This window comes from Thunnus albacares, chromosome 2, assembly GCF_914725855.1.
Source record: "Thunnus albacares chromosome 2, fThuAlb1.1, whole genome shotgun sequence".
Taxonomy (NCBI): domain Eukaryota; kingdom Metazoa; phylum Chordata; class Actinopteri; order Scombriformes; family Scombridae; genus Thunnus; species Thunnus albacares.
The window spans coordinates 14,659,949-14,670,748 of NC_058107.1; the positions used below are offsets into that span (position 1 = coordinate 14,659,949).

At 41.9% G+C, this 10,800-nt stretch overlaps 1 protein-coding gene across 2 annotated transcripts; it reads left to right on the forward strand.

Moving 5' to 3' along the window:
* Positions 1 to 2,693: 2,693 nt before the first annotated feature.
* Positions 2,694 to 10,469, forward strand: zfand5a (zinc finger, AN1-type domain 5a). 2 transcript variants are annotated; one of them, XM_044367601.1, is made up of 6 exons: positions 2,694 to 2,960; positions 6,438 to 6,599; positions 7,299 to 7,401; positions 7,522 to 7,607; positions 8,165 to 8,293; positions 8,460 to 10,469. In XM_044367601.1, exons 2-6 carry the CDS (start codon positions 6,440 to 6,442, stop codon positions 8,606 to 8,608), a joined length of 627 nt encoding a protein of 208 aa, XP_044223536.1. In that variant the 5' UTR covers positions 2,694 to 2,960; positions 6,438 to 6,439; the 3' UTR covers positions 8,609 to 10,469. The 2 variants fall into 2 exon arrangements, with proteins under 2 accessions (XP_044223536.1, XP_044223529.1); XM_044367594.1 differs by lacking the exon at positions 2,694 to 2,960 and adding an exon at positions 3,024 to 3,041.
* The last annotated feature ends 331 nt before the right edge of the window (positions 10,470 to 10,800 follow it).

Genomic DNA, 10,800 nt, shown 5'->3' on the forward strand with positions numbered 1-10,800 from the left:
ATCACAAAGGCTATGATGACACTAATGTTATCTTAGTAAACGTGTGTGTGTGTGTGTGTGTGTTAGTAGGAGAAAGAGAAAATGAGGCCATACTCTTATTAGAAAGTTAGGGGAAGATGAGCAGTTGGTACTTTTACTTTCACCCGACTCCACCTTTTTCCAGTTTCACATGAGTACTGGTTTGAACTGGAGCAAAGGGAGGGTATGGTGACTTCCACACTGTACTAGAGCTCTGAGTTTCCAAGAATCCACTCACTGATAGATGACAACATGTTCCCTCAAACACAGACCCACTAAGCAGCCATGCCCAAAGTGTTTGTTTTCTGCTCAGCGTGGCCTGTACTGCCTGAGGATGTGTGTGACGTTTTACTGACAAGGTGGGGGGATACGTTGGGACTTGTTAGACCTGCGAGGCAAACTGTACAGCACACATGACACACCGCAAGTGAATGGGAGGAACGTGTTTTCACATTTCACACAAACATGATGAGTAGATGATATGCTGTGGGGTTGTTGGTGTTAAAAACAGGGGGGTTGAAGTAAAAACTAGATAAGGAAAAAGAGCCCACATGATTTGTTCAGTGTTAAAACTTCACTGACTGTTATAATATACATCATCATGCCCTGACTTGACAAAAAATATGTTTCCCACCAGGGTTGTAGCCTATTTTGTATCCTAATTTAACTGTTAAAATACGACACATTTGTCTAAATGTAATTTCAAAGCCTATCCCACAATGTCAGTAGTATAATTCTGTAGTAGTATCTTTTTTTTTTCTTTACCCTTCATTTCAATTTACTTTTTTGACCTACTTTTTGTCCAAATGTAAGAATTTGGACTTTAAGAAATATCTTCATATGATGAATCAGGCTTAAAACCTCAACATGTGTATTTTGTTTGTAGTTGTAAAATGTGAACTCCTCCTTCAGTTGCTCAAAACCTCCAAATTCCCAGAAACAATACTCAGGACATGACCTCAGTATCCTCAGTGGCAGCTACAGCTGTTCACCAACTGAACAGATGAAGGCTACATCCTGAAAATATTCTGATCTCTCAGAGCAGCTCGGCTCTTATCTTTTGTAACCTCCCAGAAAACATGTTTACGTTCTCAACGTCAACATGAGTACGTGAGTTCGTGTGTGTTCACGCTGGTGTAGGTCTATCTTTGTGTAGACCGATGTGTTAGACCTTAGAATTATAAGGACATTTTTCCAAAGTGAAGACATTTTGGCCAGTCCTCACTCTGAGAGGGCTGTTTGAGGGTTGAGGCTTGGTTTTAAGGTTAAAATAAAGTAGGAGTTCAGTTTAGGGTTGTGGTTGGGGTCTGGCATTTAATTGTGATCATTAGAGCTAGGGGGCTAATGAATGCATTATGTCAATGAGGTTCCTCACGTGGGGCGGGTGGATCTATACTTAAAGTATTGATACAAAGTCTATTTTTAGCATCTACTGTATATAGAATCAATAGGATTGATACCAAAACAATGTATCACGGTCCCGTGTTTTAACATGCATGTGATAATAATTAACAGAGAATAGTAAGAAGTAATGCCTAATGTTTGGCAAACTAGTAAAGAAAATGTATTCAGAACTTTCTCCACATGAATCATGACATACAGTTCCCTTTATGATAGTTCATTGGCCACTTTTAATAACAAAATGTATCAGTATCTGTATCAATGTAAGTGTTTCTGGCCCTGGTATGATTTGTACTGGATCAAAACCAAATGTTGTGGTGTCACTGATCCACCTCTACTGCTTGGCTCTTGTCCGTTGTTACTCCCAGAAAACATGTTTACCCTCTCAGTGTCAACACAACAAGTGTGTGTGTGTGTGTGTGTGTGTGTGTGTGTGTGTGTGTGTGTGTGTGTGTAAGAGTGGGCTGTCTAGTGTCACCCACAGCTCACAGGCTTGTATATCATCTTTCTAGTAATAAATCTGCACTTGTTTTGTTTCCCTGACATAATGTAATCATGCGGGCTGCCAGGAGGGGCGAGGCTGCTTTACCAACAAAACAGTACCCTCCCTCAAACATACAGGATCTTGTGTAAAGAGGCATTCAGAAACAGAATCAGAATCATCTTTATCTGCCGAGTATGTTTACACTTGCAAGGAATTTGACTCCAGTTTCGTGGCTCTCAGTGTACTTACACAAAATAACAACACAACAATCTTCAGAAATATACACAAGGAATGACTGTATACACGTGAAACAGTTTCTGTAATATGTAAACAAGATACAAATAGTATAGAAAAGAAGTGAAGAGTGCAAGGATTGATGAGATAATTTGATGAGATTTTTTAAAAAGTGACATGTCACTTTATATATATATAGTAGGTGGTGATGTACAGTATACAGCCTGTATTGCACAATTTGTATTTTAAACTAATATGAATAATTAGTAGGTACAGCTGGTATTATAGTGATAACCCTCTTAATCATGCCTTTATTATTTTTTTTCTTTGATTTCAGTCATGTCAGCACCATTATTCATGTGTGCAATCATTTAGGTAGATTACTCAATAAAAAGATTCGTGTCCTTGTAGGAGGATGACGCGTAGATGTGTAATACACAACCCTGGCTACGCGCATGCGCAGACCCGACTCTGTCTGGCAGAACTGTACATAGAGCTCCGGGGGCTCCGCCGGCAGCCAATAGCGACGCCCGTGACGTCATCCGCCACTCCTCTTACTAAAGAAGGAAACAAACATCCATCCAGAAGAAACGGGAGACGGAGAGAGAAAGAAAGAGAGGTAGGAGGGCGAGAGGAAGGGAGAGTTTAAACCCACCTAAACCAGTCTGACACGGAGGACAACGCCACATAAACACGAGAAAAGGACGTTTCCAGGACCTGAAGAAAAAAAAACCAACCCTTCCTCGACCTTTTTGTGCTGCCAAGACAGACAAACGGCCACTTTTTCTGTCGTCTCGCGAGAAACTTCATCGATTTCTAGCAGGTGATGATCTTGGATTATTGTTTTTCTTCTTCTTTTTCTTAACAACAAGGATGAATTTTGAAGTGAGCTCAGCCTGTCGAGGTAAACAACGAAAAAGAAAAGGTATTTAACTAAGCTGACGGTCGGTCATGGCGACCTTTAACGGTGGATTGAAAAGGTCAGGTGATGGTTTTTATGTGTGGTAAACAAGCCCCCTTTTTTCCCTCTTCTTTTGCTGGTTGAAGTTGTCACCACCAACACCAGCACCACCATGTCCTCCTCCTAGGTGGAAATATCACAAGCCCTTGAACGTGACTCCGTCTGGTTGAGAGGAAAACAAGGGAGGGAGCTAGCTATAGTGCTGGTTACTGTCTCTTGTTTTTCTATTTGCTCCGAGCTGGGGGATGGGGAACCTAAAGCCAGCTAATTCCTGTCTAGAAATAGAAAATTCATCAGCCAGAATAGGCAAGTAGAGCGAGAGAGTAGCTGTGAAATTACTACAGAGCATTTGGTTAAATATTAAATGTGTGTACAACAGCTTTGCCCCAAGTGTTTGCAGTAGTTTCTGCTTAGGAGAAATCGAGGTTTGCTCGGTGTTAGGAGCTGTGTGGCACCACCAAGTCGTTTCTAAGTACTTGGCTGATTATATAAGCGAGGTTTATTAACATTGCTTCGTTGAAAACACGTAGAAAATGGTTATTAGTGGAAATGCTGTGAGAAAAGGGAGCTACTAAACAGGAAGCAGAGAGATTGCAGACAAAGGGAAGAAAGAAGAAACAAAGGGAGCAGAGACCACACTGTCTAGACTGGTGGATAATTCACAAAAACATCAGAGCTGTTGCTTTCCTGTCGGTCTCAAATGACTATTCGTTACACTGTGTCCACCCCTTTTTTTTTAAAGAGGATAATTCACTGCTTGTGACAAAAACAACAGTGGGCTTTTTCTGTTCTGTCCTTCAGTGTGACTCAGTAGTTTTCAGCCCAGCAGGGCCTGAAATATGAGCTCAGCTTGCGGCTGACACAGGAGCACGGTCTTCCTCTTTTGTTGGCTCCAGATGATCACATGTATGTTTTTCATACTGTGTTTAACTATTAGGGCGCTTAGAAACGAAACAGCACGATTTCGAGTCGGACCAGTTTTCATATGTTACCGCTGTGAGTGGGTTTTTTGTGAAAGGAAGTTGGTGGTAGATGATTGTGGATGGTAATCTGTCCTGTGCTGGAAACCCCCTGACTTGCCCTGTCGGATGTGCTTTATAATACACAGCAAATTGTAAACGGATTATTTTAGAAATTTCAGTCATCAGTATAACCAGTTACCTCAGACAAACAAACCTTATATGATCGGTTATATTTCATGAACAGCATGAGCGCCTTTGACCATAAAACATTTAAAACCTCTCGAGTGTGCTGTGTCAGGTTGAAAGGAGGGCAGATTTAAACATGGGTAACCTGAGTTTACCTTCTACGTTATTATCCCTGTTCGTTAGGGGTCTATGTAAAGGTTAGGTTAACATGCCTGCTGTGTGTGTGACAGCTGGGCCCAAATGTGACAGCTGAGCCACACTGTCCATTGTTCCTTTGTGTCACAAAGTCAACCGTCACGGTTTATCTGTTTGCAGATATGAGATTTGTCTTGTTCCTAGTTGTATCTTTCATGTTTTTTTTGGTTGTTGTTGTTGTCAGACGATTTAGTCTCTGATTAAATAGATATCATTCCTCTGAAGATGTGTTTTGCTCAGACCTTTTCCAAGAAGATGTCTAGATTAGTAGCTCTGCAAACCAGATCCGTCCTTTTTTTTGAAAATTCCTTTTGTTCAGCTACAAGGTAGCTACAGACCTCTTGCTCTATGCTCCTGGTATTTTCAGCAGTCAGCAGCTGAACACGTGACGCAAAGGGAGAGAGGGTCTTTGTGGGGCTTTTCCAAGGAAACCCTTTGTTGCCACAGCGGTGATAGCATGCAGGGGTAGAGGAGGAAGGAGGGGGTTTATAGGGGGCGGCGGGGGGGTGGGGGGGTCTCAAGATTTAATGGCACTTGTTAGTCTGTTGGTGAGGTCAGGGTACCTCCAGTGAACTGACAGGACGTTCTGAAACAACTGCCAGCCTCTCCTGGAACATTCAGCTCGCCTGCTCTGTTTGTGTCCGTGACCAGAATACAGAGAAGCTTCACACCAACGCAAGCAGGCAGCTGCCATGTTGCAGCACAACAGGGCCAAAGGTTGTTTACAAGGGAAACATGATACTGTTGCTGTGTACACTAGTTGTCGCTGACTGTCTTTTTTTTTTTTTTGGTGTGGTATCAGTTGATCAGATGATTTGTAAAACAGTCAGGGTAGGACTGGTAGACAGGATGCCTCTTACCCAACTAATCTTGGCCTTCCTGTCTGTCTGTCTGTTCATTCATCAAGGTGTTTTTGAACTGTTGCCTCAAAGGCAGCGTCTCCCATTACACAACTTCCTGCTGTATTGCATTGCAGCAGAGCTACAACGTCATAGAGCAACACGTTTTGCCAAGCTACGCACAAACACGCTGGTTTTATGGGTGTGTGGGCAGAAGTGACTCGGGAAGTTTCGAAATGTCTCGTGTGGTAAGAACCACGGGGGAGGGGGTTGTGGGGCGATACTTACTGAAACCGTCGACCTAATTTGTTCTTTGTAATTCGTTATTGTGTGAATTTGGCTTAAACAGTGTATTGTCTTACCTGCTGTTCTTGTTATTGTTCTTGTATGGCTGAGACACAGTTTGTGAGTCAGAGCTCTTTTCTTAGAGGCAGGAAGTGAATACGCTGGTAAAGGAATGTGACTTATTGAGCAGAGTCATTCGTAATCATATAATAGTCATGACATAGAATGATGATACATTAATTCTAGTAAAGTTACAAGGTAAACTGGAGGTCAATTGTTCTATTCACACATAACAGTTTACATTAGTTATAAGTAAGTAATTATGACTTAATAACTAATTAGTTATGAGGTACAGAAAAGTAAAGTTTTCCTAAAGAAGTTTACAGATATGAAATTGAGAAATGGGATGTGAAATGTTTGGAAGAGCTGTACCAACTGTTCTCAAAACTGTGTGAAGGGGTGGATGGGGGAGTAGAGGAGGACACAACAGTGAACAAAGCTGTGGGACCAAACAGAGTCCAGCTTCTGCCAAGGTGCTGAACAGAACACAGTGAGTGTTGTTTGTTCTCTGGACTTCCTGTGGAGAAGCATTCTTGTTCATTACTGTATTCAGGCTAAAGGGCAAGTCAAAACAGATGAGCCTGCTGCTCTAAAATTTTCATAATATGACTCTCCTGTTATCTGTCTGCCCCGTTGATACTGCAGCAAGTTTCTTTGGGACTTGAGTCCCTCGCAGGGAAACGTTTCCTTTGATGGGAAACTATTTAGCATTCAGACGTATTTCACATCGAGGTGTTTTTTGCGCAAGACGATGCTCTCACTGTGTGTCTATCGATCTAATCACTCTCTCTCTCTCTTGCTCATTCTGTTAGCAATGGCCCAAGAGACGAACCAGAGCCCGGTGCCCATGCTTTGTGCCACGGGCTGCGGTTTCTATGGCAACCCAAGAACAAATGGTATGTGCTCCGTATGCTATAAGGAACACCTGACACGGCAGCAGAGCAGCGACCGGATGAGCCCCCTCAGCCCTATGGGTAAGTCAGCCCACATAAATACACATAAAAGAGACAGACAGAGAATTCTGTCTCTTTGTCAGGAAATGGTAAAAATGATTGCAGTCCAGCTTGAGTTCAGAAGCCATGAGTTTACAATGTAAACAGATAACTGTATCTCAACCTATATATATTTACAGCCAAAGATAAGGAGGAACTCAAGGAAGTGTAGACATTGTTTTGAAATTCAACCACTTCTAGGCCAGTCAGTGTGTTTCCCCAGCTCTCCTCCCCCTGCCCTCCCACTCTGTTTTTCCACTCTGTGTAATGAAAGACAGCTGTTTTCTTCACGGCTGTGTTCAAGGTTAGGGGGGTGTTTCACTCCTTTAGACATTTCTAAGGTCAAACATTGAAGTTTCTCTCACAGTTTGACACTGGCAACCTGTTGGAACTTGTTTTTCAAGAGAGACAAACACGTTATGAAAGAGGAGGAAGACTCTCTGGAACAGAGAAAATGGCCTGACACTTTCACATTAGTGAAGACATTTGAAATGATCAGTCTGTGCCAGATGAGATTCATCTCTTATATTTTAATTTAAATGTCAATACAGTGTTACTTCAAAGAGAGTTTAGTGATCTATGGAGTATTTTTCTCTCAACATTGTGAATATTTGATACTATGTATTGATTTTAAAAGTGATTGATTACTGTTTGAGTCTAATGGACTATGTTCTCATCCAGGCTCAGCTGCTAGTCCTACCTCAGAGGCCTCAGCCATCCAGAGACTAGAAGCCAGTCTAGCCAAGGTTGATGCCTCCCCTGCCTCTTCACCAGACATGTCTAGGTCAGTACTGGCTGTGTTTGACTGTTCAAAGTAGTCAGCGAGCTTTCTTTAACTGGGGAAAAAAGGTTGAACGTCTGGATAACTGCTCATCCCTGTTTCTCCCTTTATTTAAACCTTCAGAACTGTTCAAGGATCTCTTCCTGTGACTCAACAAATGACAGAGATGAGCATCTCGAGAGAGGACAAGCCAGAACCCCTAGAGCCTGGTAAGACACACATACAGACACACACACACACATAAACACACTTGTAGAAACAGATAGGCTAGCAGGCATTTGACACACATGCAGTTGACCGCTCACATGCAGACTCCTTAAGGCAAACGTTGCCTTGTAGGACCCACTGTAGCCACAGTTTATTTTTGATGCGCCGTTACATACCTTAGACCCAACTGTTGGTTTTACTTACTGCCTCCGAGAAAGAGAGGCTGCCTAAAAATAAACCTGGTTTAAAAATACCTCTACACCGGAGGGCATTCTCAGATTTGATGCTGCCTGCCAGAAGCTTTCTCAGAGTAGTGCACTATTTTCTGGCAAGAACAAGAGGGGGCAGTTTAGAGACAAGTCACGTGTTCATTACTATCTGTCTAATATAGAGAAACGTTTGAGCCAAAAGTGCACAATTTTCGATGGCAGCATTTGCATCTCTTACAGAACTATGGGGGGAAAAAAATTATTTATCAACTGCTTTTGCAAATTGAAGATATCAGATAATGTGAAATTAAACCCTGCAAGTCTAATTAGTTTTCTCCTTTTATCTGCAGTTGTAAGCCAGCCTGCTGCTTCTAGCCCTACTCCTGTAGCTTCTTCCAGCTGTGACGAAAGCAAAGGTGATACTCCCAAGCCTAAGAAAAATAGATGCTTCATGTGCCGCAAGAGGGTGGGCCTTACAGGTGAGCAAGAAGAACATGAACCAACACTGTTGGTGATTCTCAGTTGGCTGTAATAATTGTTGTACGTTTAACAGATGGAAAGAAGAAGATTTTGTTTAATCACCTGTCTTGTATAGTTGTTCATTTCTTGTGTACAAGCTTTGACCCTCGGCCGTTGTGCTTTCAGGATTCGACTGTCGTTGTGGCAACCTGTTCTGTGGCATCCACCGGTACTCCGACAAGCACAACTGTCCCTATGACTACAAGGCCGAGGCTGCTGCCAAGATCCGTAAAGAAAACCCCGTGGTGGTGGCTGACAAGATCCAGAGAATATAGATTTTGACAAAATGACAGCAGTGGCGGCATCGACAACAACACCTTTTGAAAAAGACTGGAGTATGAGTGTGAACCTTTTGAAATGAGCACTGGCATGAGTGGCTAAGTGAGAATTGAAAGGACTTGATTTACAAAATTACAACCTCAAGAAAATAACGGGAAAAAAAGAAGAAAAAAATGAAAAGATCCTGTCTGAGGGAGATGCATGAATGATCATTTTTCTCCTTTTTTTTTTTTTTTTTTTGATTAATTCATTAGTTTGTTTTATCCTATTTTCTGTGGTGTGACTTTGCCGCTGTTCAGTCCTCTTTTTTTAAGAATATGTATTGTCTTATTAAGAGCAGCCCAGAGTAACTGTCCAGGATATGCTGTGCTCCTCTCACCCAAACCAGGCGCCATTTTGTGCCAAACTGTAGACAGCCATTTTACCTGTCATGTGTCAGACACCGGCAGGTCTTTCAAAGCATTCAAACTACACAGTTAAAGTCCGCACAAGTTGTGTCCCTCAACCTTTGAACTTCTTGTTCTATGCTCCGTTGGTACAGGAGTCAGTCAATGTTTGGAGAACCGTACAACTGTCCCCCACTGTGCACAAGGGGCTTTGTTACCTTGTCTCTGTCTTTCCTAGCTTTACCTACCTCACAGCTGCTGTGTTAAGCTTTGTTGTCTTCCCTTTTACTTTTTTTTTTCCATCAGCTTCAACCCCAGCAGAGCAATGGGCCATCTCTATAGTCCGCCTCAGTGACCCTTTGATCAGCATGTCTATGTTGACTGATAGGTTTGATTGTGATGAGGCTTTTTCCATTAATGTTGGAGGTATCATGCTAGACAGGGACAAACAAATTACTCCACGTTTCACTGAATCTAAACACTTGCAATAGACATAATGGGTAAAGGAGTTCTCAAACTGGTCTGAGCTCAGATTGTAACCACAGACGCCTGGTGGAGGGCTGATGGATGTGGCCTGGGAGGAAGGATGGCACCCCTCCCTGGCAGGTCTGGTAGGTGAATTTAGGCTACAGTATTGTAGGGACATGAATGAATGCGATAAATGCATGAATTACTCTTCATCTGCAGTAGTGTTTCAGAAATATTTGGCATCACTCAACTAGGGTTTCAGATATTTTATTTGCTGAGAGACAATTATCTGTTATGTTTTATTAGCTTTTTTTTTCTCTTCCATTGATATTGTACTGGTGTTAGCGCATGTATTCAGTGCATTTGTGGAATTAGGGTATGTGAACCATGATTTTCTTTTTTTTAAAAATGCGCTAACAGAACGTTCATGTGAGCACAGAGAGTGTGAGTGTGTGTGTGTGTGTGTGTGTGTGTATGCGTGTGAGTGGGTGTGTTGTTCCCCAACCCTTTCGTCTGTGGAGCTACCCGGTTTATCAGCACATGTTTACAGAACTACAGGAGCATGCCAGAGCTAGATTTATGAAAAATAATAGATACCAAGATTAGGTGTAACTTCTCATCTGTCTAACAGCTGTTGGTCTGTGTGTCTGCTATAGAGCACCGTAGAGAAGTGTGCGTGTGTGTATTTGTGCGCGTGCATGTGCACATACCTGTGCAAAGTGTGTTTTCATGGCTGCCTGACACATTGAAGCCCATGTATGTTTGTGACTTGTGTTAACCCCCCCACCTCCCCTTTTCTCCCCTGTAAGGATGTGTTTTTCATTTAAGACAACTGTATGTATCCGTTTGAGTTTTTCCTTTCTGATTCTTAGTTATATGCAAATTTGTACAAAAAATGAAAAAACAACAAACTGTGTTGATATTTATGTATTACATATAATCTTGCTATCCAGCATTACGACAGAATAGTATCATGTAAATAAAACTGTACAGAGAGACATTACCAAGCCTCCTTGTGTGTGTTGACTTACGCGGTTCACCATTTTCTCACTTCTGTAAGAGTCTTAAAGGAGTTTGTTTGACCATTTCATCAGCTTGTTTACATCACTATCACACATTTTATAGCTACCTTGTGCAAATAAATCTCTCAGGCCAGAAGGGCAACTGTGAATGGAGTCAAAACATCTTGAAAAGTATCCGAAATGCTAATGTTTTATTTTAAGAAGCAGTTTAATTGTACCATATTGAGTAGTGGATATGATAAGACTTTTGTGAAGATGAAGTAAGTGATGAATCAGCTCAGAATATGAACGACCATCCTTGTACTAATTTAA

Bases quoted from the DNA above. Each gene is read 5' to 3' on its own strand.
- zfand5a (XM_044367601.1), top strand. From the start codon at position 6,440: ATGGCCCAAGAGACGAACCAGAGCCCGGTGCCCATGCTTTGTGCCACG. The intron at 6,600-7,298 runs GTAAGTCAGCCC...GTTCTCATCCAG, and splicing joins GAGCCCCCTCAGCCCTATGG to GCTCAGCTGCTAGTCCTACC. The intron at 7,608-8,164 runs GTAAGACACACA...TTTTATCTGCAG, and splicing joins GCCAGAACCCCTAGAGCCTG to TTGTAAGCCAGCCTGCTGCT.